Here is a 26,306-nt window from a genome sequence, read left to right on the forward strand (position 1 = left end):
AGTCAACTTTACGGATATGGTCAAAAAGTGTGGATTGAAACTTTTTTTATAACTTGATAATTTAATTAATTATATGTTATAAAAAAATAGTATACTTGAAATTTTTTAGAAAAAGCAGTATATTGACAAATAAGATCTAAAAGTTAGTATACTTGTTTCACATATGTTAGGTAAGAGTTTTATGAGGTTTTATATCTACGTAGAGGAAAAATGGAAGCATCTCTCTCAAATAGTTATTCTATCTTTCTAACAGGGTGTTTGGTTCATAATTAATGAGCCCGGTTAACCGAAATATGAACCTTAATATAATGATAAGTGTTTGGATTAGTTATTTGGTGCTATAGAATGAGAACCCCAATCCTTTTAGATGGTTAAATCATTACCTTCCCACCCCTTAGGTTACCATATCATTCCGATTCCCATTAACTCCCATTCCCATTCCCAATCTTAATTCAAACGCCCCCCAATTTTTTAAAAATTTTGATTATAAATATCAAAAATAAAAAAAATACTAATTAACAAAAAATTTACTTTTTTAGTATCGAATACGAATATGTTGAAAAAAAATTACAAAACATTGTGATGGAAAGTTTCTAAATGATAAGAAAATTTTGAATATGTAAGAAATTGTTAAAAGAAAGTTTTGAATTGTGATTTTAATCTTATTAGAAGTAAGTTTCAAATCATAAAAATAAAATAAAAATGATGGCAAGTTTCTAAATGGTAAGAAAGATTATTGAAAGTAAAGTTTCAATTCGTAATAAAATAATATTAAAATATATTTTATTATGAAAAGTTTTCAAATGAGAGGAAAGACAATATGAAATTACTTTTATTTACTTTTGAATCTCTTATAAATTATTTTTGACTTAATGTCTTTTTAACCCTAATGTTTTGGGGTGTGTACTGATGCGGTCTTAATATTTTAATTCGGTCGATTTAACCGGTATCTGATATGTTCCAATTAATCCTCAAATTCAATACATTTTAATTTTTCACATAAAAAAGTATAACAACATTAAAAATTAAATATAATTTAAAAAATTAAATTATAATTATAATAAATTTTAAATTATATATTTGTCCGTATTTATCGGTAGCAAAAGTTGGGAAGTTAGGGTCAATCACCAAATAGCAGCATCCTACTATATAATATTAGCATTAGTATATTACTATGAAATTCTTCAAAGAAAATCCCGGAGAAGTAGAGGCTGTTGATGATAATGATTACAATGCTACGAGTCAACATATATTCCTATATATAATTCTCCACTATAATTTATCTGTTTAAAACCCGACCCATTATAAATAACTTCCCACAACTCTCCATCCCACTAGCTGAGGCCAAAATCGAGATGGGTGCAGGAGATTTTGTGGGCCCGGAAGTTGAAATTGAAGTTGTGATGAGTCTGAGATCAAAAACTCCGGTGGTCGGTTGTGAAATTAACCCTTCTGTTCGGGTTAGTGGACATGGGTCGGGTCAGCCTCCTCCACACACCCTCAACTTCACTTGGTTTGTACTTTTTTTTCCATCTTAACATCACCACTTGTTTGCTTTGGATTGCAGTTTTAACTATTTTTTCATGTACATATATATTATGTTTATGATGATTCTTGTTATATGCCACGTATTTATTGATCAAGAAAGCTCAGTCAACTAGTACAACCATGATTCTTGTTATATGCCTCGTATTTTTATTGATCAAGAAAGCTGAGTCAACTAGTACAACCTTAGGTTGCTTGTACCTTGTAGATTACAAAATCATTTAAATGTTAAAGTGAGATGTCGAGAATTATTGTCATCAGGTATAAATTAAGTTTTTTTCCGGGCGTGAAAACCTTGTAAGAACTTGAAGAATGAATTAGAGAAAGTCCAACAACTCATCTTTGGTTCAATGAAACCAGGGATGGTTCCATCCTTCATTGACACATCATCGACAACTATAAATGAAGGTTAAAAGTTACTCTCTCCGTCCTACCAGATTCTTTACATCGTAGAACGTAATCTCGACACGCATTTTAAGGCTCTCGTTAAGTATACTTACATAATTTATTTTTAAAATATTTTTTTTCTAAATTAAAATTTAAACATTGAATTTTTATTCAGAATTTTTTTTAGAAATAAATTATGCAACTATACTTGACGGAAGCTTTAAAATGCGTGTCGAGCCCTCCGTCCCCCAGCGTAAAGAACCTGGTGGAACGGAGGGAGCACACAATTATTGTATAGTACATCGCCAAATATCAAAAGCATATTAAATTTAGTGAAGTTAAAAAAGATCGCTAAATTTGAACTAGTGTGTGCAACAATTATTTTAACATCAATGCACAATTTTTGATGTTATATTATAACAATAACTATAGATATTTAGCATCTAGTTTTAGGATGCAATTTCCTTGTCTTACAAGCCTGAACCACTGTTATCACGGGTTGACTAGTTACAACTAGTGGGGTTCAAATGGTCGATCGGAGATGACGGACTTGCAAATTGTCAACTAGCCAGTCGACTTGGGCAAATAGGCGGTGGACTTGTCAACCAGTAGGTCGATTTGTCAACTAGTTAGTCAATTGGTTCACAATTTAGTTTTAAGTGGATAAAAAGAACAAAATGAATAAACATAATACTTCTACTATCTAAGAGCAAGTCCAAGAATTTTCCTATATGAGCTCTTAAGCTCAAATGTTGGGAATGTAACATAAAATATGGCTCCAACAGTGTCCTAGTGATTCCCTCAATCACTAGGACATTCTCAAAATTATTAGCCATGCCCTAGTTTTAGGTAACCACTAGCCATCCCTTATTTCTTTATTTTGGAATAAAGGGAAAATCAATTGACACTTTCATGAACTATTCCGGTTTTATTAGCTAGGTCTCTGAACAAAATATTCCGCATTCCAAGTCCTTTATCTTTTAAAATTGTTTTCATTAGAACCTTCCATTAAAAATGATTCTGACAGACGTCAGAATCTTGTTGGCATGGCAATTTTTTTCAAAACCTTATTAGCTGACTTGTAAATTGAAGAAGAAATGAAATTAAAAACAAAAATGAGACATACTAGATGATAGGCGTTAATAGAACCCATTACACATATACATACACATAACTATTTCTATTTGTTGGATTAAGCTTTATCACTGAATTTGGGGGGAAATATTTGACATATCAATGGCTTATTGTTGCCCCAATTGTTGGTATACGATATATATACTATCTTACTCTTTGATGTAAATTGTGGGGAGCTCAACTCGTCGGTGTTATTTAGTGTTTACAAAAAAGATAGTATGACTTTGCATATGTATTTATAGTAGTGTATATGCACATATGGGGTGGGTTTATACAGAGAGCAAGAAGATGAGAGAGCGCTGGTGACCACCACTGCGACGGTGGCTATGGCTGGTACTGGTGGGTTGTTGATGGATGAAAGTGAGGTGAGGGTGAGTATGTATGTCTGGGTCGAGAGGGATCGAGAGGGAGAGAGAGAGCGTCTTGTTAACCACCACTGCGACGGTGGCTATGGGTGGTGATGGTGGATTGTTGATGGATGAAAGTGAGGTGAAGGTGAGTATGTATGTCTAGGTGGGTGGGAGAATATGACATGTTCCACTATTTTTCAAGTCATTTATGTTCTTGTTTTCAATTCGTCCAAGTAATGCTTGACATGTAAAAAAAGCTAACACGTCTTCTAGATTCTAAAATCCGTTAGAATCTAACTAACGGAAGGACTTAAAATTAGATTTTTCAAAAGTTTAATTACCTAAAATACTTTTATTCAGGGACCTAGCCAATAAAACCGAAATAGTCCAGGGACGCGTCCATTGATTTTCCCTGGAACAAACAACTAAATTCCCTCCCTTTCTACACTATTGGTACCCATTATTTTATACTTCCTACATTTTTTGTCCCCACTATTTTTCCTTTACTAGTTGAAATATATTATTATAATAAAAATGAGGAGTGAATATAGGGATTGTTGTTGGAGTTGACATACAAATTGGTGATCCTAACTCACTAGGATCCTTTAGTTTTTTATATGCACTAGGACACTGTTGGATTTGCGCTAAAATGTACATGTTAATTTCAGTTTTTCTTTTACTTTCATTTTCAACCTGTTCTGTGTGAATGTATCGCTAGTTGTGTGTGTGTGTGTATGTATGTATATATATATATGTGTGTGTGTGTGTGTGTGGTAACACTAGAGAGAGTACCCTTTTACATGGAGTCACAAATGATGTAGACTCCACCACTTGGGTGAATCTTAGGCACTAAACTAGTAGTAACCTAGGCCATGGACCATCTTGATCGTCCATTGACCCCATCCACGTAAATACTCTCTTACATAGAGTCCTGTAGCATATCATTATAAATTGCACATATTATACATACATATATATAATTTATTTGTACTATTCTACATTAGAATTAAATTTAATGTGTTGTGAAAGATTAATTACCGATATTCTGTAATACAATCATAATTATGGGACAGAGCACAGAGGGATTAATTTAATAAGCTTTATAATCCTTTTACATAGAATGACTCTATACTTGGATCATACTTTTAGAAATTTAATAATTGCTCAGAAATATGAAATAAAATGAATTATAAATTTTAAGAGATTTGGAGTAAAGTAGTTTATAATCATATGTGGCTGATGAAATCAGAACCCTAAAAAATTTGTTTGTATACTTAAAAATAATAATATAGATATATGAGTCAATATATTTTGGACGAGATTCGAATCGTAGACCTCTGGAATTAGTTTAAATATTAAAGTGTGGATTTTTTTTTTTTTTTTTATGTTCTTTGGTTTTTAAATCTAACGATTCCCGTCTATTTATATTTTATTCTAAGATCCAACAATCATATTTATTTTGGTTAGCATGTAGGAATTACTAACCAACCAAATACACTTTATTCCAATTATAATAGTATAGCAGTGATATGTAATGAATAAAAAAAATTGCTTGTAATTGATATATCTATTTTATAATCAAATTAATCTGAGAATATTGCACTTCAGTTGTGAGAAACCAAATATTTAATATATATCATTTAATTTATTATTAGTTTTTTATTGATCAGTCAACAACTTATCGCCTAGTTGACAAGCTAGACATCCCTCAACTTACTCACGTGACAACTGACAATCACGGGTAGTACAATTTCATAGTTTATTCATAGTTAATTGGAGGATTTCGCAATGTCCTTTCTATGCATTGTTTTATGAGCTGGAAAGCAAGGAGGATTTGACCCTATTTTATGTCTATTCATGATTTTCCATTATTAAGTGCTGATGTTTCTTTATATCCTTGTGTTTGCGTCACCCATGGGGTCAAATCATCATTTCTAAGAACTCGTTTTACAGGTACCGTGAGAGGAGTACTGCTGCAACAGACGCCCAGGAAGTCTGCTCCTTGGAATCACATTTATCTGTTACTGATGCATCAGATATCAACCCCCTTCGTCCTATTGATGAGATGGCACAGAAAAACAATCCTGCAACCAATCCTTTGCATGCTGCTGGTAATGTATTGCCACTTGACTTAAGCTATCACAATGTGATTGATGTTAAAAGAGAAGGAATAACATGGATTAAGTTAGGATCTTCAAGATCTTATGTACCATCTTCAGATGATGTGGGTTTTGCTTTGAAATTAGAATGTGTCCCTATTGACCATTCAACTGGCGTGCATTTGTCCCAGGTGTTTGTCGTTTTAACTAATCCTGTCATAATATTTCCTGCTCCTAGCCCTCGTTCTATGATTTCAGTAGGATCTGCAAAGAAGTCTGAGTGTTCAAGTATTGAACCACAGTCTATTAGTGGTATAAACTTTTCTGTACTCTCGTATAATATCCTTGCCGATCTATATGCTAGTAGGAATGCCCACCAGAATACACCTGCTTGGGCGCTTACGTGGGAATACCGGAGTCAAAATTTACTTAACGAGCTTATTGGTTATCATGCAGATATCGTTTGCCTTCAGGAGGTGGACCTTTCAGCTTTCTTTATATATATAGTACCTATGTATGAATTTCTCGTGATTTATGGTATAGTGAGTTTCACTTGTTTTAATCGCTCTGGCATGGTTTATGCAGGTACAAAGTGATCATTTTGATACATTGTTTCAACCTGAGATGGAAAGACATGGCTATTCATCAGTTTATAAGAAAAAAACCAAAGAGGTATATTCTAAATATCTCTTTATGTTTGGTACTTATGCATGGATCATTACATTACAATTATTTTCCGTGGAGCAGTTATTTACTCATATAATGTGTTTTAACTGTTAGGTTTCACAATTTATGTTGTACAACCGTCCTTTTATAAATTTTACCAAGTTATTCACAAATCACACTATTCTGTGGGGTAGTATTTTTGAAGTCTTTGTTTTATTTTAATAGTATTAATTAAAGTAGGTTTCGGCACATATGTTGTAAGATTTAGCACTTTTTTAAAAATGTTATCCAAGAATAATATATCTATAACACTATCAACGACAGCCAGAAGCGCGTGACAATAGTTTAGCTTATTTTAAAGTACTGAAAGCAAAAATTAGAGACGCAGCTCACTAATTTTATAAAATAAGGTCTTGGGAACCAAAACTAAAGCTACTCTGCTCACACACCCCTTAAAATCACTCTTACATGAAACCTGGAAATATTAAAAGGATCAGCTGTGAAGTTGTTAACAATCTAACCCGAGCATCCTAGCTGGGCAAGTACTATTTAGACATGTATAAAACAATTAAGCCTTCGATACAATACGGTAACGATATGCATACAATCCACATAAGTTTTTAGCCCACAGATTAAACTTAGGTCACTACAGCCTGGTGATAACAGTCCAAAAGTTCTAAGTGTTTATAATGAACCCCTTGAAGCACAAAAACATTCAAAACCTTAGTTCCTCAGAGATTTGGTATCAGAGCTCAAATTTCTGATCAACTACCCCCTCAATCTTTTAATCTTACAGTGCAAGTCAGAACGAGTTAAGCAACGTTGGAAGTGAAGAAATTGTAGTTACATTCTGAGAGTTGTTGATTCCGCATGTATCTATTATTATTTGAAAGGGTTATAGCTGTGTTGTTGTATCTAGTCTCTACTTTCTGTTATCATTGAAGACGTGAAGTTCAAATTTGAGCTGGTTATTGCTTTTGTCAGTTGATTACAGTACTTGTCCTGTATTGCGTGAATTGGCGGTGGAACTGTTGTTATTGAGTTTGAATTGTTGAGGATTTGTTGTTTTGGGAAATAATTTTTGTCGTTTGAAAGTAAAACTTAGATAGGTCTGAAGTACTGGTATACAATGAGGATTCTTACAATGAACTGTTACAGGAAATGAAACAACAATTTTAGTCTTACAAGACAGTATTAGTGTTGAGTTGCAACTAATTAAACAACTGTTGGAAGTATTTGTGTGTAATAAGGCATATGAATCATAAAACTTAGTAGGAAAGTTTGTTAATCCCTTTGGATGGAGAAGATCTGAGAAACAAACTAAACCTATTACTCAGAAGAAGAATTCTGCTGGGATAATTGCTCACCTCAGATTGAGGTAAGGCAAGTAAATAGAAGGAGCCAGAGTTAGTAATTGGTTAGAAGACAGTACTACAAAATCTTTGGCTTAGGACTACAAGAAAGCTGCTATTGGCCAGGAGTGGTTCCAAGTTTATGCTGCAGGCAAAACTTGATTGGGACGGATTGAACTGTTGTTGTTCCAAGTTTATTGAGAAGTTTTGGTAGATGCCATTGAGGGTGCTACTTAAAACTAACAATCGATTCTGATTGGAAGTACTCCTAGCTTTATTTATTAAAAACTACAACTAGGTTTAAATGATTGAGAAATCTTCTGAGCAGTATAAACGAATGTCTAGAATATCAAGGGGAGATAGGGGATCAAGACTTTTGAACCAGAGTGTGGATTTTGCCTGCGGGTATGATTTAGTTTTGGGGGTGAACTGGCTAGGTTTACTATGGCAATTTCTTTTGACTTTAAGAATCAAGAGAATCAAGATGAAAGTTGTTACAACCGAATCTTCAGCAACTAATGGAAGAACATGATGACATAGGATAACCTCTGATGGTCTTACGTATTTTAATTTTCATATCTGGGTTAATATATATATATATATATATATATATATATATATATATATATATATAGGCTCATGATCAAATAGAAACCAATCTTAAAATAAAAACTAGAAACCAATACAAGTTAGTGATATTCTCAGTACAATTTAGTGATATTCTCTTTAGGATTTAGTGATCTGTGTTGCAGGAATTAGTGAAAACTTAATCTCCAGATATATTCTAGCTTTGAATCTCCAGATCTGTTCACGTTTTCGACTCAGATGGTGGTGGAGATGGTGGAGGTGAGGGTGGAGATTGAGGAAAGATGATTATAGCGGAGGTTTGGGTGGCTTGAAGTAGGAGGTTGGAGCGTTGTCGGAATAGTGGCGGCTCCGCGTTTGAAGTTGAGTCAAGGTGGAGAAAGAAGTATAAACGGGGTGAAGGAGGTTGAAACAACGATTAAGATGGGGCTGGTGAAGATGGAGGTGGAGGTTGTGTTGTTAGAGAAATAATGGAGGTGGAAGTGGAGATGGAGGTGGCGGGCGGCATAGAGGTGGTAGTGGTTATGAAGGAGGCAACGACGGAGGTGGTGCCAGTGGAGGTGGGATTGGTGAAGATGGAGGTGGGTTTGGTGAAGATGGAGGTGGAGATGGGGTTTTTTAAAAATTTAGTGGTATTTGTTTTAGGATTTAGTGATATTTCAGCTTGGTTTTTAGTTTCTAGGATAAGGAGGTTTCTATTGGAGTAAGACTCTATATATATATATAATCCCCAAATATTGTGTAATGATCATCTATTATCGAATTAAAAACCTTTAATAGTTTTTTCTTATTTTTTGTGGATTCAAGAATTCTTCCTTTTGAATTAATTTCAGGATTACCTTTTCTTCATTGTGGATTGATTCAAGGATTAGCTATTGGATTTAGTGTCTTAAATGATTTCTCGTCTAAGAGCCCTTTTAAGGATTAAAGTTATAAATTAATTCCAGAATATTAAAATTTAAAAGCTTACTGTACACTGGTTAAGATGTTGAAAACTGTTTTGAACTGAATCTCCCAATGCCTATAATAACTATGTTCTTATTAATCTACCAGAATTCTTGTTTAGCAAGAATTTTTATTCTGCTTTTAAGTTAATAAAGTAGGCAGAGGACGGGATTATCTTGAAAATAAATGGAAATACTCTCACTGTGATCGTTGTAAGGCTTATAAACTGCATTGTGTGCCTTTTGTCCTGCGTCTTCTTTTGCATGTATATTTAAGAGATATCCCTCTCTTACAGATTATCCTATTAACATTTTTAAAGAAGCAAATCCTTGCCATACTCTCATTAATGTCAGAGTAAGAATTTTTTGTTCTTGTCCAGGTGTATACTGCTAACCAGTATATAACCGATGGATGTGCGATATTTTTCCGCGATGACAAATTCAAGCTAATCATTAAATATGAGGTGAGAAAAGTTCTAATATGAGTTTCATACTAATGTCTTCAAATTCATAATATGCTGCAGAGAATCTCTTGCAGTTTGAGTATCCTTAATATGCTGCAGTGTATGTGTTGTAGCTTGATTTTAATAATCATCTTTTTCCTGTTTATGTTTGCAGCTTGAGTTTGATAACCACATTATCCTGTGTATGTCTTGCAGCTTGAATTTGATAATCACCTTTTTCCTGTAGTTGACATGTTGCCACCAAATCAGAGAAATGAAGTTTGCTTTCGCCTGATGAAGGTAATGCATGCTGTCAATACACTGACGTGGTTGCAATATCTTTAACTGGGCAGTGCATCATACTGATGTTTATTCTACTATATGTTGTAGGGTAACATTGCAGTTGTCTTAATATTAGAAGCAGTAGGAAATGACAGTATGCAGAATGGCCTGAAGCCCAGGATTGGTGTGGTAAATATATGTCTATGTGCTCTACTGATTTACTTAATTTGATGTCATGATGAGTAATTGAGTACTGATATGCATCAATTGGGACCTAGGCAAACACTCACATACATGCCGATACAAATTTCCAAGATGCTAAAATGTTTCAGGTGAGGTAGAATGTGAGTTATGGTTATTTATTTAAGTAGATTTCAGTAGTCCGACTTTCTTTCCGATTCTGGATATAAGGTGGTCAACTTCATTAAAGGACTAGAAGAAATTTCAAATTCACAGATTCCTCTTTTGATATGCGGGGACATGAACTCGCTTCCAAAAAGGTATGTTTTTTCTATACTTACTTTTACTAGAGAGTAAGGTTTGTTTTTTATTATTACTAGCAAAAAATGTTAGCAGAATTGTGGTTTTAATGCATTCTTATCATCTTATGATAACGCAAATATGCTTATTATACTGCAACTTTACATAATTCCTCTCCGTAATGTTACAGTGAGACAATTTATATACGACTACCAGTAAATTCACACAGTTTAGCTAAATCTGACACATTTGTCATTATTCACTCCTACTTCCATTTTTGCTATATTCTCTTCATACCACTCTTGACTCTCCCCACCCATGATTCTTTGAAAGCTGTTAGTTTTTTATCCCAAACAAGTATTAAAGGTTATGTTAGTATTAGTCTGCACCACATATATTTGTCAGGAGTGGAACAATAATTTGTTGTTGTAATTGTACTATAATCTGATTTTATAGAGTACAAGAGTAGTGACCTCATCACTGTAATGGAAATGAAGGAAGAGTGCTATTATTATTCATTCATATTAGAAAAATGTGATTCTTGCTGGAGGTTTTGAGGTGTGAATGATGTAACAAGTAGCTCCAGAGAACTTGATATATACATTCTACCAGTTATGAAATACACTTACTATGTGAATAAAGGTGGAGTGTGTTATGATGGTTAGGGTATAATTTTACATGGAAAATCAATTGAGACGTCCCTTAATTATTCGTACAGTCTGGTTCTTGAACTAAAGATTCCGTATTTTGGGTAATTAAACTTTTTAAAGAAATTTCTAGTTTAGGTCCTTCAGTCAAAAAGATTTTAACAGATTTCAGAATCTTGCTAATGTGGCAGATTTTTTAACAGGTCAAATCTGATTTGGCAAATAGTTATATAATTTAATCTTGTTTAGTTTGTTGCTGCATTACTATATGTATACATTTTTGTATCTCACACACACATACCCACATACACACCCAATCTTCTCCTTCTTCATCTATTTACTTGCCACCACCATGGCCGCCAACTGTCAGCCGAAATCGGGTGATGTTGTCAGCCACACTCTTTCCTTCATTTTCCGATCACAAACTTACCAAATTCCTTTAGTTTTCTCCCCAAAACAAATGCAAGCTCAAAATTTCTGAAAATGGAAAACAATACAACACATACACACACAATCGTTATCATCATTTATCGCCAGCTTGGAATTAGGATTCTTATCAATCTCTCTTCTCTCTCGTTGTCCCTCACTCTCGTCTGTCACATGACTTGGTTACTTTGACAGTAATATCTTCATCATACTATTTGGATTTTGAGAGGTCCAAATTGCGCATTCAAAACCACATGTGCAAATATATATTTACTCTTTCAAAGCCAGGGAGTTCATTGTGCTACCACTTTCAGTTGTATCATCACAAATTCACAATCGATCTGTCAAAATATTCCCCCAGTATGTATTATGAACCCTAACACAATATAGATATAGTTATGTGTGTGTGTGTGTTATTGGATATATTAAATCACATGTATAGCTTTTGCTGCTTATTTTCCGTCTAATCTATGTTTTTTCTTATTCTTCGTCCAAGTCATTGCTGACATGTAATAAAGACTGCCACATCAGCGAGATTTTGACATGAGTTTAAATTTATGGATGGAAGGACCTGAACTAAAAAATTCACAACTTTAATTACCCAAAATACGGAATCCGTTATTCAGGGACCTAAATAATAAAACCGGAGTTCAGGGACGTATCAATTGATTTTTTCGATTGTTACTACTTACATATACCTAGGCTTTTAAATTGTGGTAATAATAATTATATGTTTTAGGAATAGTGGAATACAGTAAAAACTTTATAAATTAATAATGTCGGGACCGGGGAAATTTATTAATTTAGAGAGTTATTAATTTATCGATAAATGAATAATTATTAATTTAAAGAGTTTTTAACCATCATACTGTACATACCAAATAAAAAGGCAAACTAGTCTATGTCTCTTATAATTACATTGCAGCGAAGCTTGGGACTCAACATAAATTAGTAACTACTGTGTTTTGAGTTTTGAAGCACTGTACGATAAATGTAAACGAGATGAATAAATGTATTCAATGTATTCTTAAACAAGTTTGGCATATACAAATTACAAGAATATGTTAGAGTATTCAAACCATATCTCACAAGATGGCTTCTCATCTAAAAAAGATCTTGCTAAATCTAAAAGAAAAAAAAGATAACTATTGAATCATATTTCAATAGAGTGTAATATATTTTTTTCAGTTTCTATTAATTATTAATTTATGATTATCCTAGGACCGAAAATTATAAAGGGATCTCCAAAAAAATTATTATCTTATTATTTTATCGAGTTTTTCAACTTTTTTACATTGGCCCAAGTTGGGACCGGACAAAATTATTATTTTAGAGAGTTTATTAATTTACCGAGTATTAATTTAAAGAGTTTCTACTGTACTAGGCAGCTGGGTAGGAATTTCATGATTTAAGAGTATTCTGTTGATATATATTTACTCTGACACTATTACTTTGATTATTAATTCGCATATTGGGCATTTACAAAACAATACTATCTAAAATTTCCCATATATGATTTGTTTGTGCTAGTTTCTAGCAGATACCCTCTAGCTTATTGTCCAATCTTTTTCATGTATGTGGTTTATGCAAGTATGCATATTGGAATGTTCCTGTTTATTATTTTGCAGTGATCCCTATAAATTTGTACGTGAGGGAAAAGTTAGACATGTTAGCAACAAACTCAGAGATCCATTGGGAATACAGAAACATATGGTGTTTAGTCACTCCATGCGCTTGGTAAATATATAATTTCATCACTTCACATGTTGCACCATTAATTCTGAATATCATACATACAAATCATGGACAAACTATGCATCTCAATCGGTCTCTCTTGACAGCTTTTGTGAATTATATACCTTCGTGCACAAAAGCAGTCCCTAATCTCTGTAATCTTATCATAGTTTAGTAATGAATATTTGATTGATCAGTTGTACATGTCCAGGCTAGTGCTTATACGTCACTGGGTCAATCTGTAAGTGTGGACGGAAAGCAGAAAGCAAAAATGAACAGTAAAACTGGAGAGCCGAAGTTTACAAACTTTGGTTCAGGACATCCACGGACTCTAGACTATATTTTCTACACAGGTATTGTATACAATACATAAAGAATGATAACAGTATGTAATGCGATGGTGCAGCTTTTAACTCAACAAAACTAATTCCTACGGTTTTAAGATGCCAGACTATCTGACTATGTCTACATCCTTCCGTTCATGCTCGTTTAATGTGTGCTACATTGTTTGAGGATATTGTTTTATTTTTATATCTGTATCTTTCTTCTGCTCTCAATATAATACCTTGTAATCTAAACACTTACAAAGTCACACTTATTCCTGTTGCTCGTTATTTTCAATCTTTAAAGAATTGTTTAATCGGGCAGCAAAATGCAATATCTTAAAACCAATTTACTGAGATGATATTGTCTAATGCTAAACTCTTCTTAAAATTTGTTAAATTCTTTTTTGGGAATGCCTTGATAACATCCCTGAATTCTCATTGTTGAACCATTTGACATCATTTAAACAGAAGATGATCTAAAGGTCGAAGAGCTATTGGAGCTTCTTGATAAGAGGAACATTGGAGGCCATGCTCTTCCATCACCTCTATGGTCTTCAGATCACATTGCACTCATGGCAAGTTTTAGCTATAAGCAAGGTTATATAAGCCAACAACTTTCAGTACCTCGGAACCCATGGGAAGGTAAAACCCCTGGATTAAAATTACTTCTTATGGAAGAATTTGGTGAAGGTAATGAGTACACTAGCAGGCACTGTAAACTTCTCTCTTAAAAGACCCTGACAACTTCTTGTTTTATACACCCTTACAGATGTAAATAGCAACAGTAATAAACTATATAGGGGTAGAATAACTATATAGAAGAATGACAATTTCATAGTGTCTATGAAATGTATTTAGTCTACTTTTACTTGTCCTTGTAAACACTAACCAATCTCGTATATAGATGGCCTTCAGAATCTTACTTTGCTATTGATGCAAGACTTGACACATTGCATGTTTACTTCGACATACATGGCTTTTATTAGTTAAAGAGTCTTCATTTAAGCTCAAATCTGGGTCTTTGTTCGGTGTCCCATTGATTCAATGTTTATATTATGTATGTATGTGTGATATTACTGGTTATGTTTCGGATGTATACCAGGAGTTTTAATTTGTGTAACCAGGAGTTTTATTTGTAATTTGAGTTGAGCTACTAGAGCAGCTATAGCTGAAACTCGTCTAGCATTGCCTCGACTTCAGATCGTGTTTGAGCCTAGCTCGAACAAAAATTTAAACTCTTTCAGTTGCATGAGCCTAGTATGTACCGAGCCCTATAGTTTGGCTAGAACTCCCTCGACTCGAGCTGTATACAAGTACAAACATATATTGCCAAATTTTATTTATTTATGAAAATATTTTATTTTGTTGTTAAACTCGTTGAAACTAATTCGTAAGAGCATCTCCAACCATGAAGACCCCTTAGCTAAAATCCTAGTTGTCATACCAAAATTAAAAATTATAGCTAATGGCTTCAAAAATTCATGCTCCAATCATCCCCACCTGTTATCCATAATTATAGCCAACCTCTTATGAATGACTATGGATGATTATATTTGTCGATCCGCTACAGGTGTGTAAGAAAATTTGTAGAAAGATTACACATCATTTATTACCATATTAAAGTGATATATTCTATTTATAACAATTCAAAATATTAATAACATACTATTTTTAAATTATAATCAACCAATATAATCGAAGCAAAATGTCTTGCAAGTTCAGCAAATTTTACATAATTTCTAATTTAGCCAACCATTATAGTTGATGCGTTGGAAATGCTACAAGAGGACTTTGCTAATCTCATTCAATTATGGTTGTTAATGAACTAATGTAGTTTATATAGTGCATTAAATACACTATGGGCTTGGCTAAGCTTCTCTTTTTCAGGGTTACGTTCCTCCGACGGCTGTAGGGGAGAGCACGGCGCGGATCGGTGCGATTTTAGGGTAAAATCGCAACCGGAACCGCAAGTGTTCGGTTTTTAAAATTGAAAACCGCAACCGCAACCGAACCGCCGAATCGGTTTCGGTTTCAGAAAACCTCAATTCGGTTTCAAACGGTTCAGTTTCGGTTTTAAAACCGCAATAAATAAAAATAAGAAACATACTTCCAAATTAAAATAGTCGATTACTTATGTTGATTTGATATATACTTCAAATTTAATAATGAACCACATTATTATATTATCGGATTTAAACACCATTAGATTACAAATGAAAGTTATATATTAAGTGGGGATTATGATGGAAGTAGATTAGCGACTCAATTGTAGTGATACTAAAAGAAAGTACTCGGGGGAAGAACTCGTTCGGATAAAACAAGTTTAACAAAACAACCTCACCACATTTTAATCCCAGTTCTTAGTAACTTCCCTCGTCTCCATTTTACTTTGTTCATTACATTTACATATTATATATAAATATTTATATAAATCATGTGTAATATACATATATATAAATATAAATAATATTTATTTTAATAATCGGTTTGGTTCGGATTTTTGCGGTTCGGTTTTGGCCTAAAACCGGAACCGCAACCGTTATAATCGGTTCGGTTTTTAAATTTTCGGTTTCAGATCAGTTCGGTTTTTATCGGTTTTCACCGGTTTCGGTTTCAATTCGGTTTCTTGCTCACCCCTAGACGGCTGTGTAAAGAATTAATAAATTAGCTTCTAATTTATAAGTTGAAATTTGAGATATTAAATGTCTTAGATTCTTTTAGAAATTTATTTTTATTTTTGAAATCTGATTTTACACAAATACATATACCCATTAAGAAATAATTTATAATATTTTATTATTATATGAATAACTTTTTTACTTATACGATAAGTAGGACATGCCAAAAAATTTATCCGCACACATAAATTGAAATTTGTTTTTTCATTTATAAATTATTTGTAACTTATAAATAATAAACATTTATTTTAAATTAATCCAAAGACTAATAGACCAAATATTAATAAAAATTATTATTCCGTATAGTGTAATTACTAATTTTATTCTAAATCAAATCATTTGAAATATGTTTATCAAAATCATTCTAATTACTAGTATAGAGCATTTCCAACCATGAGAAACCCTTAGCTAAAAGTCTAGTTGGCTTTCTAAAATTAAAAAATTTAGCCAATGTCCACAAAAAACACCACTCCAACCATAGCAATCCAGTATCTATAATTATAGCCATCCCCCTATGGATGGTTATATTTGTCGAACCACTACAGATCTGTAGTGAATTCCACGTCATCTCCCGCAATTTATTTTCCTCCTTCCCGCTGATTATATATAAATTATTACCATATTAAGCTGATATATACTATTTATAACAATCTGAATATTAATAACATATATAAATTATTACCATATTAAGCTGATATATACTATTTATAACAATCTGAATATTAATAACATACTATTTTTAAATTATAGCCAATCAATATAGCCACTACTATTGAAGCACAATGTTTTACAGGTTCAGTAAATTTTATATAATGTCTTACTGGTTCAATTTAGCCAACAATTATAATCAACGCCATTGGAGATGTTCTTAGTATATCATTATCATTCTTAAAATTATTAAAATTATTTATTTTTATTACCGACACATATTACATTTTACTTTCTAAAAATTGTTAAGACCAATCAGGAAGGTTATTTTATATACTGTACACATTTCTCATCTTTCCCGCCGTAGTGGTTTGAAAAATTAGTTACAAGCACTACTACAACCGGTAAATTTATAATGTCAATGGAGATTGAGCGTCGGATCCTCCGGCTGCTCCACGGCCACAAAACCCGATTCCGACTCCGTGAAATCCACGGCCACTTCCTCCGTCACCACCTCCACCGATCCAACCAATTACTCTCCCATTTCATCTCTGTTTGCGCCGCCTCTAACAAACTCTCTTACGCCTACACTCTCTTCCGCCACTCACCAAACCCCAATATTCTCCTCTTCAATTCAATCATCAAGGCCTTTTCTTGCCCCCAGTCTTTCCATTTCTTCTCTGTCATGAGAAACCGCGGAATTTGGCCCAACGAGTTCACGTTCTCGCCTTTGTTTAAGGCGTGTTCGAATATGTTGGATGTCAGGATGGGTCAAGGACTTCACGGTGAGGTCGTCGTTATGGGGTTTGAGTGTTTTAGTCAGATTAGGATTGCCCTTGTTGAGTTGTATTGTAAGTGTGGGAGAATGGAGGATGCACGCCAAGTGTTTGATGAAATGTTTCAGAGAGATGTGATTGTTTGGAACTTGATGGTTTCTGGGTTTTGTAGAACAGGGGATGTTGAGTCAGGTTTGCTGTTTTTTAGGGGGATGACGGAACGGACTGTTGTTTCTTGGAATTCGATGATATCTGGTTTGGCTCAATGTGGTCGGGATAGTGAAGCTATGAAGCTGTTCGAGGAAATGAGGAATTGTGGTTTTGTTCCGGATGAGACGACGGTGGTTATCATTTTACCAATTTGTGCGCGTTTAGGTGAGGATGGTGGTGTGGGGAAATGGATTCATTCTTATGCTAAATCAAGTGGACTTATTCTGGATTTTATCTCAGTAGGTAATTCACTAATTGATTATTATTGTAAACGAGGGGCTCTAGAAAGAGCGTTTAGTGTATTCAGGGATATGCCCCAGAAAAATGTTGTCACATGGAATGCAATGATCTCCGGCCAGGCTTTTAATGGAAATGGTGAACGCGGGCTTACTTTGTTTGAGGAAATGATAGACGAACATGGTGTGACCCCCAATGATGCAACTTTTGTAGGGGCTTTAACATGTTGCTCGCATGCCGGGTGGGTTAAAAGAGGTGGTGAATTGTTGACTTCTATGGTTTCAAATTATGGTATTCATCCAAAACTTGAGCATTATGGATGTATGGTTGATCTTCTTGGGCGGGGTGGATGTGTAAAAGAGGCTTATGACTTAATAAATGCTATGCCGATGAAACCAAATGCTGCAATATGGGGTTCCCTGCTGAATGCTTGTCGTCAGTTCGATGATATCGAGCTTGCTGTGCTTGCAGTAAAGGAACTTATTAAAGTCGAACCATGTAATTCTGGTAATTATGTATTGTTATCAAATCTTTATGCAGAAAAAGGACTTTGGGATGAAGTTGAGAATATTAGGTTGCTAATGAAGAAGAATAGCCTTCAGAAAGAACCAGGACAAAGCATTGTGTAACAGCCGTCATAAAGATGTTAGATTGATTAACAATGCTCCTTGGTACAGACCATTACTTGGAAATTTAATGGAATGCTCTACCGTCAAAACCAGTGACAGTGCAAGGCCAGTTGTGCAACTGGCGCCGAGCAAATTTTTTCAGCAGATCAGGAAAGACTTCTCTTACAGCAGGGTTCAAATTTTACAAGATTGACTGATTATTAGAGGTGATTATGCCCGGCTGTTTGCTCGAGAAAGATCTATGTTCCACTCGATTGTAAGTTAAAAAGAGCTCGAGCTCAGGAGTGGTGTATGAGGAAAAGGTTTTGGACTTGAAAAAGGTCTGACTTCTTCAACTTGATTAATATATATAAGCAATGCAACTGAGGAGCATAATCATGGAGTTCGAATTAGCGGCTGTACATGTATTATATGCGGTGACAAGAATACAAAATTATTAAATTAGATTTGAGTATTGAGATAACTCTTTTTATTTGATTTACCCTGAATATATTAGATTAAACATTTACATGTTTTATCTTATGGGTCCGGGTCATTGATATACGAATATCAGCTTATTCACGGAAAAAAATTGTCGGATGTTTAATCCTAAACTTTTTAAGCATATGCTGGGGAGATACACTGTAATCCAGCAGCAAAATGACTTCCAGTATTTCTCTTATCTGGTGCTTTATTTACACCGGATCTATGTTACTAAAATTCAATTATTATGGACTAGTTGCCTTTATCTTATATTGCTCGACTGATGTAAATTGCTATAGTCTGTAGATTACGGAAGGATATAAATGCCACTTTCTTCGGTTCTGAACATTCTAGAGTAGGTTCTCACCCTTTTAGACTAGCGACTCTTGGAGAGGATTCTTATCATCCTTTTTTTAATAATCCAAAATATAAGGTTCCAATTTTCGTAAGACTTTGCTTTTAATTTGTTTCTTCTTGGTAGGATTCTTGACTTTACTTATTGTTCCTTATTTCGATTCTTTTTGCTTTATAAGTAATCATATACAAATAAATTTATATTATATAGCACTTATATATAAATATTTTGAGGTTCCTTGACGAGATGGTGCCCTAGACACTTATCTTGATTCTCTTGCTTTGTACATGATCATATATAAATAAATCTATAAAAGATATAACTTTTTTGGTGTTTGTTAACGAAGTGGTGCTCTGTGAACTCCTCAAAGATGCCGAGAACAATAATTCTACTTTCGGTTGTTCTTAATGTTAAATAGTCAACCCAACTCATAACAAACTCACAAGTAAATTTTTTGATGTTGCTTGACAAAATGGTGCCTTTAAGAGAGTATCAAACTCATTTTTTGGTGTTCCTCGATGAAATGGTGCCCTAGATCTCTTACTCTGAGTATTGAACTCCACAAAGATGTTTGGGAGCGATTTTTTGTTTCGAGGAGTTTAATAACTAACAAGGTCGAGACACTTAAAAACAATAAGAAAACAATGGCAAGAATTCCGTTACAACCAATTTCATCTAAGACGTTGTATGAAAAGGCTCGAATTTCTTAACAGAGATGATAAGACCGTGAATGGATCCAGCAGCAGCTAACAGAGACACTATCAAGCAAAACAAACTTAACATCTGCAGTCTGTTCCAGGCTCCGGAAAATCTCGGAATTTTCTTCTGTGCAATATACATCTCTACCGGAAAATAAACCGTCATTGGCCAGAATATTATGGAGCCAAGAAGACCAACAAAGTCGTTAAAGAATGGGAAGATCATCGCCAATACAGTTGTCAGTATCACAAATGACGTCCTCCAAATTAAGCGGAATAAATTGAAGCATATTTTGCCATTCATGATCGAGTATTCTCTTGTAATGAAGTCACTTTTGGGCCATTTTCTGCTGCTCCAACTTTCGACGAACGCATAGATTGGCTGGGAGAATACCTGATACGCTCCAACAAGATGCACGATAATGCAGATATTAGCAAAATCCACAATCCAGAAAGGTTTGAACGAACTGAATCCGGTTAACAAGTTTCCTGGCGCGTCGTTTCCAAATGCAGCATAACCAATCAGGCCGCACATCATGTAGAAGAAAGTTGTTACAAAGATTGCAAGTGAGGTAGCTTTCTTCATGACTTTGTTCTCGGGTGGACTCGACTTTAGAGTGTCCTGAAGTTGAATTAGTCAGAACTCAGAAGAACAGATTCTTGAACTTTATACTGATAAAGTAAAAATTGGGCTAAACATTTGGGAGGACTTGATCACTCACTTGGATATTAGTGAGAAGCGGAGAGAAAGCAAATGCAAAAGCAATGTCCCCCATGCCTGATAGAATTCGCCATACTTTGTCTTCACTTCGCAGGCCTCTCCACCCGACAGGGATGCCTGTTAGACTTCTTACAATGTGTCCATCTCCTGCAGATATATTCAATTTTGTCGACATGGATGAATCAAAGCATGATCATAATAATGTTTATTGCGCGCACACATAGTTGTACAGAAACATAAAACACTTGATTACCCTGATTTATTTTGGTCAGGGAAAGGGCAATGCCGATAAAAGAGTATGCAAAAGACATGGCAGCAGCAATTAGGGAGAGAGATGTTAGGTTGTGAAAGTTTGGTATTTGACTGAGAACAATCTGAATGATCCCATATATAACCATGAACCAATTTTCCGATGTATGGCAGACCTCCTTAGAGCCGCACTTAATCGCCCTGTCATGTGTAAAAAAATAAAAATCACTTACAGTTAACAAATCATTTGAAATTTAAAATTGAATGTAGTCGGTGGACCTTGATGAGTTGATAAAACCAGAGAAATTTTCAAAAATACCCATTTTTTAAAAAATACGGTGAAGTTGCATATGAGGTTGCAGCGCTGGTTAAAAACAGTTGTTTTTCAAGTTGCAACAGTTGCAATTGAGGCACTGGAAGCGGATTTTATAAAGCAAGCTTACGCGATGCTGGTAGCCGTTATGATAGTATAACCAATGGTTATGCCAAACAGAAGGCCGTACTGAGCTATCCCACTAAGCTGGATTTGAAGCCCACCTGCAATACCCATACCGGACTATAAAAATTGGCACGAGTCATAAGCTAGTATTCAGTTAATGCACGGAAACTAACTAACTTACCGAGATTAGAGTTGACAACATCCATGTAAGAATAATTTCTCTTGCCAGTGACCGGATTTCGGTAGCAGTCCGAAAGAAGATGGGAAGTGAACAGAGTAACGAGGGAGAATATGACGAGACAGACGGTGGCAGCAAGCCAGCCAAGCTGTGCCACTGCCCATGCCAGTGAGAGAACTCCTGATCCTATGACTGATGTAATTATATGTGCTGCTGCTGTCACCATTGTCCCTGCGCATGCATAAACATGATTAAGTTCGTATTCTCGGAAAATTTTCTTTTTCTGAATAAAGGGAAGTCCGAGCAAACTTACCACTTCTTTTTTGGCGTCCATCATCATCGAATTTTGGATTAGCACCTCCTGCACTTTCTACACAAAAACTACTCATCTTAATTTCTTTGCTTGCCAAAATGTTGGAAACAAGTGCTACAAGTGACAAGACACAAGTGATGTAAGTGCATCATATATAGACAGGGGGAAGTTGCAAACAAACTGCTACCCTATTCACGTACGTATTCCATAAATTTTTGTAATGTTCCTCTTTATTTGTAGTTTTTTTAATGTATCAAATTTGATTCAATTAAATATAGAAAATATATTTAAGAATCAAATACCTATGAATTAAAATATAAAGACTCGACTTATCAAAACCAGCTATGACACATGACTGAGAGGAGAATATATCAGTATTATTGTTAGAATATAATATGGTTGTGATAAACCCTCCTCCCAACATCAAAATCTTAATGTTTCGGGAGAATTCGTCACTTAACAATTTAAACCATGGACTTCAAAATTATCTCGAATATCAAAATTATCGCTGAGTATCGTCGAATCGAATTCATATACTTCATGGTTGAATCAGAATATTTCAGTTTAACTCGTTTACTCAGTAACTGATTAGGATTAATAAGTTCTTTCATGTATTGATCTTTAAAAATATTTAATATCTTTTATTAAACTGATTAAAATATTTTTATAGCATCTTTAGAGCTTGAAAAACTCTTAGTAATAATATGTAGAAAATGGACACTCTTTTACTTGGTAAATAATATAGCCAATATTTTCATATTATCTATATTTGGTCAACCTCTACATATCTCTATCAAGATTTCACATAATCTATCACCATAAAATATTATATTTTATTATAACAATTTTAAATAATAACCTATCATCTTAAAATATAGTCAATCTCATTAAAGTATGAGAAGGGTAAATAAATCATTTAAACATCTTCTAATTTTTATTTGGATCTTTTCAATTTCGGAAACAAATAGGGACAATGTTGCTACGCAGGGTGAGCGACAACATAAAGTCTCGAAAATATGAGACTTCTAAATTTATAAATTCATGTGTATATATATACACACATTTATGAAGATGCTCAAATACAAATTAATATTAGTCTAAAAATCTAAAAACTAGTTTTAAAATGATCAAAAATCTTCTTATATATACATTTTAAAACTTACAATATGCACCTCTTAGTTGACATATCAATATTCTAAAGTTTACACTTTCTACCCCAATGTCACGTCAACAATGGGGCTCACTCAGTCGTCACGCCACCCCGTCACATCAACTGCCACGTTAGCATGGCGGGGCCAACCAGACCGCCACGTCAGCAGTGCGGAGCATCCAGACTGCCACGTCATCATTGGGCCGCCCAGACTGCAACGTTAGTAAGTGATGACGTGGCACCTGCCATATCAGCAGCCTGCCACGTCAACACTAGGCGTACTACCACATCAGCAGTTAGTAATTATGGAGTGGGTATAGTAAAATTGGGATTGTATTTAATGGCTTTTAGTTTGTAGGGTAATTTTGTTTGTATTGGAGTAAAACCCCACACACACACACATATATTGAAAATTTATAAAATAGTTAATTATGCCTTTTTAGAAATATTGTTGATGATTATTTTACAAAATAATAAAATTTTGAGTATGCACCTCGTTAATAATATGTTCATAATATTCATTTAATTTGGAAGATTTCATTTAAATTTATATCAAAATAAACACAAAAACCCTCCTGCACAAGATCTCAATAATATTGCCCGCTCCTAGAAACAAATATCTGTTTTAAAAATTGGAACTAAGTTCTCTTCCGTTTTTCTCTTTTTCTTCACCTTCAAAGAACTCTTCGAAGAAAATGTTAATTTTTTTTTATAAGAATCTCTTTTTCGCTCTCCCATTTTACACTCAGCAACATATATCAGTGTACTAATTACGTTACTCATGTATCAGTTATTAAATATATAGACGGTAACAAATAGGGTTGATTGTGGTGTCGTTTTTCATTATAACTGCAAACCAACCGCACGGGCAGTTTGGTTGAATATTTAAACCACAATGGCACTGTGTTAGCATAAAAATCATGTAATCCACATCAAAAAATGCGGTGCGGTACGAACGGTTTGTGCGACTTATACGTTTGAGAATAAATATTTTTAGTTTAAGTTAGAATAAAATTTAGATATGTTATTTTTAAAATATTTTATGATAAATTTATACGATATTTATCATTTTACAGCTACAACTACAAAATAAATATAAGCAAAAGTGTATATATATTAATGAGTATTAAGAGACGTATTATAATAATATAATCTTATTATAAAAAGTTGGTATAATTATAACGCTAGATTTATAAAATAAGAATTAACTATTATTTGAAAAGGTTTAACAAGTATATACATAACATAAATTATAAATAATATACATATAATATATTTTTATGTAACAGTTACTAATATATCTATATATATATATTATATTACGGTGCGGTGTGGTTTGAACTGCACTAGTGATATGTCAAATTGCAATCCGCATCCGCACTGCATGGTTTGGTAAATTCAACCCGGAATTACACTGAAAAAAATTTTAAAAACGGTGTTTTGTGGTTTGGTTTTGTGAGGGCGGTTAATGCGGTTTGAATAATTTCGCGATCACCCCTGGTAAAAAAAATATTAGATATTTTAGATTGGTACGTGGTTTACAAAACTCTATTATTTTTCCTCAGAAAAAAAACTCTATTATTTGAATTTAATTATCACATAATCTGATTTCGGTTATTTTCACCGGACTACCTTGATGTTAATTTTTCTTTTCTTATTGTTAATAAATTTATATTTAAAGTAAAAGTTAGAATGCAAATCATAGTAAAGTATTCGATGATGATATTAATAGTATCAAATTATGCGGTGTGCATTGCAAATAAATTATTTTTAGTGTTAGAAGCACTAAAACGTCAAACGTGTGCGGTATCCGCAAGAGCGGCTCTTTACTCTGTCCAAAACGCAACACAAAGCAGAGGACAAAAGGAACTTTCTTTTCTCGATATTCCATGCATAGACCTTCTTTCTAGTCTTTACTTTTCCAATTCCTTCTCTTTTCTCTCTATTCTATCATCCTCCTTCCGTGCCTAAATACTTCTCTCTTTTGATATATGAAAAGATATATGGTGACTATTCATAACATAAAATAAATTATTAATTTATGTCTAATCTATAAAACTAAATATAGTCATGAGTGATCATATTGAATTCGTATTTATGAGTACTTTAATATGGTGAAGGTTTTATATTTGATATTAATACGAAATTAACAATATTAACGATCAAAAGTGTGCGTTGTGATAAAGATAAACATGAAAAGTATTATGAGACAGAGGGAGTATATATTATAAAAAGTAGAGTAAATTACATAATTGTGGTTGAATTTAATCCGCTTTTACATTTTGGTGGCCAAAATTTCAATTTGTAAAATAGTGGCCGGACATTACTTTTATATTTCAAAAAGGTGGCCCTTAGCTACTTTTTTGAAGAGTTAAACCAATATTTGGCCACCATATTGCAAATTTGAAATTTCGGCCTGTAAATACAAGTAAAGTTCAACCATCACTTTGTAATTTACTCTATAAAGTATAATTTATGATTTATTTTTAATAACATTCATCTTTTATATAAAAATTTTGAATAATAAATATTTATTTAGAACAAAAAATTAAAATAATTTATAAACTATATTTTATATGAGTTTTAAAATACGTGATCTATTTTCAGTATAAAGAATGAAGGAAAATAGAGGGAGTATAACTTTATTCTTCTTTATTGGTTTTAAAGTCAACAAAAGTCTTACTCCCTTGATACAGCACGGCCAAAACCTCTTAGGACTGCACACACAAAAAATCAGGTGCAACTTTGATAGGAACAAAACCTATTGGAGATTTGACTTCCCTTTCTAGTCTTGATCTTTCAAAAAATCATTTAAATCATTCAATTCCAACTGAGATGGGCAATCTCACAAAACTTAAATTTAATCACCTCATTATAAGCTCAAATGAATTAAAAGGCTGTTTGCCAGAAGCATTTTGCCAATTGTCAAAGTCAGAAACGTTGTACGCTGATAAGAACCAGCTGAGTGAAAGAATTCCTAGATGCATGGAAGAATTATCAAATCTGAAAGAGTTGGATCTTTTTTCTAATTCATGGGAAGGTTCTGTATCTGAGCATCAATTTGTTAACCTCACGATGCTGACTTATGTTTATATTTCTTCGAAGTCATACTTGGCGTTTAATTTTAGTTTTGAATGGGTTCTACCCTTTCAGCTCCAATATT

General features: G+C 33.7%; 3 protein-coding genes across 5 annotated transcripts; 2 read left to right on the forward strand and 1 right to left on the reverse strand.

Annotated features, from left to right (window-relative positions):
• Nucleotides 1-1,140: 1,140 nt before the first annotated feature.
• LOC108212192 (carbon catabolite repressor protein 4 homolog 1) lies at nt 1,141-14,346 on the forward strand. 3 transcript variants are annotated; one of them, XM_064078971.1, is made up of 11 exons: nt 1,141-1,513; nt 5,370-5,991; nt 6,101-6,187; nt 9,443-9,526; nt 9,722-9,805; nt 9,896-9,976; nt 10,066-10,119; nt 10,199-10,287; nt 12,969-13,077; nt 13,286-13,427; nt 13,872-14,346. In XM_064078971.1, exons 1-11 carry the CDS (start codon nt 1,356-1,358, stop codon nt 14,129-14,131), a joined length of 1,770 nt encoding a protein of 589 aa, XP_063935041.1. In that variant the 5' UTR covers nt 1,141-1,355; the 3' UTR covers nt 14,132-14,346. The 3 variants fall into 3 exon arrangements, with proteins under 3 accessions (XP_063935041.1, XP_063935042.1, XP_017239438.1); XM_064078972.1 differs by having other exon boundaries at nt 1,142-1,513; nt 10,244-10,287; nt 13,869-14,346; XM_017383949.2 differs by having other exon boundaries at nt 1,144-1,513; nt 13,869-14,346.
• A 2,714-nt stretch (nt 14,347-17,060) lies between these two features.
• Nucleotides 17,061-19,022, forward strand: LOC108213277 (pentatricopeptide repeat-containing protein At1g09190). Its single transcript, XM_017385059.2, has one exon. The coding sequence runs from the start codon at nt 17,142-17,144 to the stop codon at nt 18,576-18,578; it is 1,437 nt and encodes a 478-aa protein (XP_017240548.1). The 5' UTR covers nt 17,061-17,141; the 3' UTR covers nt 18,579-19,022.
• Nucleotides 19,023-20,049: 1,027 nt separating this feature from the next.
• On the reverse strand, nt 20,050-22,169 carry LOC108196155 (amino acid permease 6). Its single transcript, XM_017363310.2, has 6 exons — nt 21,994-22,169; nt 21,684-21,911; nt 21,507-21,600; nt 21,068-21,264; nt 20,816-20,961; nt 20,050-20,715 (listed from the first exon to the last, which is right to left on the reverse strand). The coding sequence occupies exons 1-6, from the start codon at nt 22,067-22,069 to the stop codon at nt 20,071-20,073; spliced, it is 1,386 nt and encodes a 461-aa protein (XP_017218799.1). The 5' UTR covers nt 22,070-22,169; the 3' UTR covers nt 20,050-20,070.
• Nucleotides 22,170-26,306: the final 4,137 nt, after the last annotated feature.

Source organism: Daucus carota, chromosome 1 (genome assembly GCF_001625215.2).
Source record: "Daucus carota subsp. sativus chromosome 1, DH1 v3.0, whole genome shotgun sequence".
Lineage (NCBI taxonomy): Eukaryota > Viridiplantae > Streptophyta > Magnoliopsida > Apiales > Apiaceae > Daucus > Daucus carota.

Bases quoted from the DNA above. Each gene is read 5' to 3' on its own strand.
- LOC108212192 (XM_017383949.2), top strand. From the start codon at position 1,356: ATGGGTGCAGGAGATTTTGTGGGCCCGGAAGTTGAAATTGAAGTTGTG. The intron at 9,806-9,895 runs GTAATGCATGCT...TATATGTTGTAG, and splicing joins TTTGCTTTCGCCTGATGAAG to GGTAACATTGCAGTTGTCTT. The intron at 13,428-13,868 runs GTATTGTATACA...TCATTTAAACAG, and splicing joins AGACTATATTTTCTACACAG to AAGATGATCTAAAGGTCGAA.
- LOC108213277 (XM_017385059.2), top strand. From the start codon at position 17,142: ATGTCAATGGAGATTGAGCGTCGGATCCTCCGGCTGCTCCACGGCCAC.
- LOC108196155 (XM_017363310.2), bottom strand. From the start codon at position 22,069: ATGAGTAGTTTTTGTGTAGAAAGTGCAGGAGGTGCTAATCCAAAATTC. The intron at 20,962-21,067 runs GTAATCAAGTGT...ATATATCTGCAG, and splicing joins CCTGACCAAAATAAATCAGG to GAGATGGACACATTGTAAGA. The intron at 20,716-20,815 runs GTGAGTGATCAA...ATTCAACTTCAG, and splicing joins CGCTTCTCACTAATATCCAA to GACACTCTAAAGTCGAGTCC.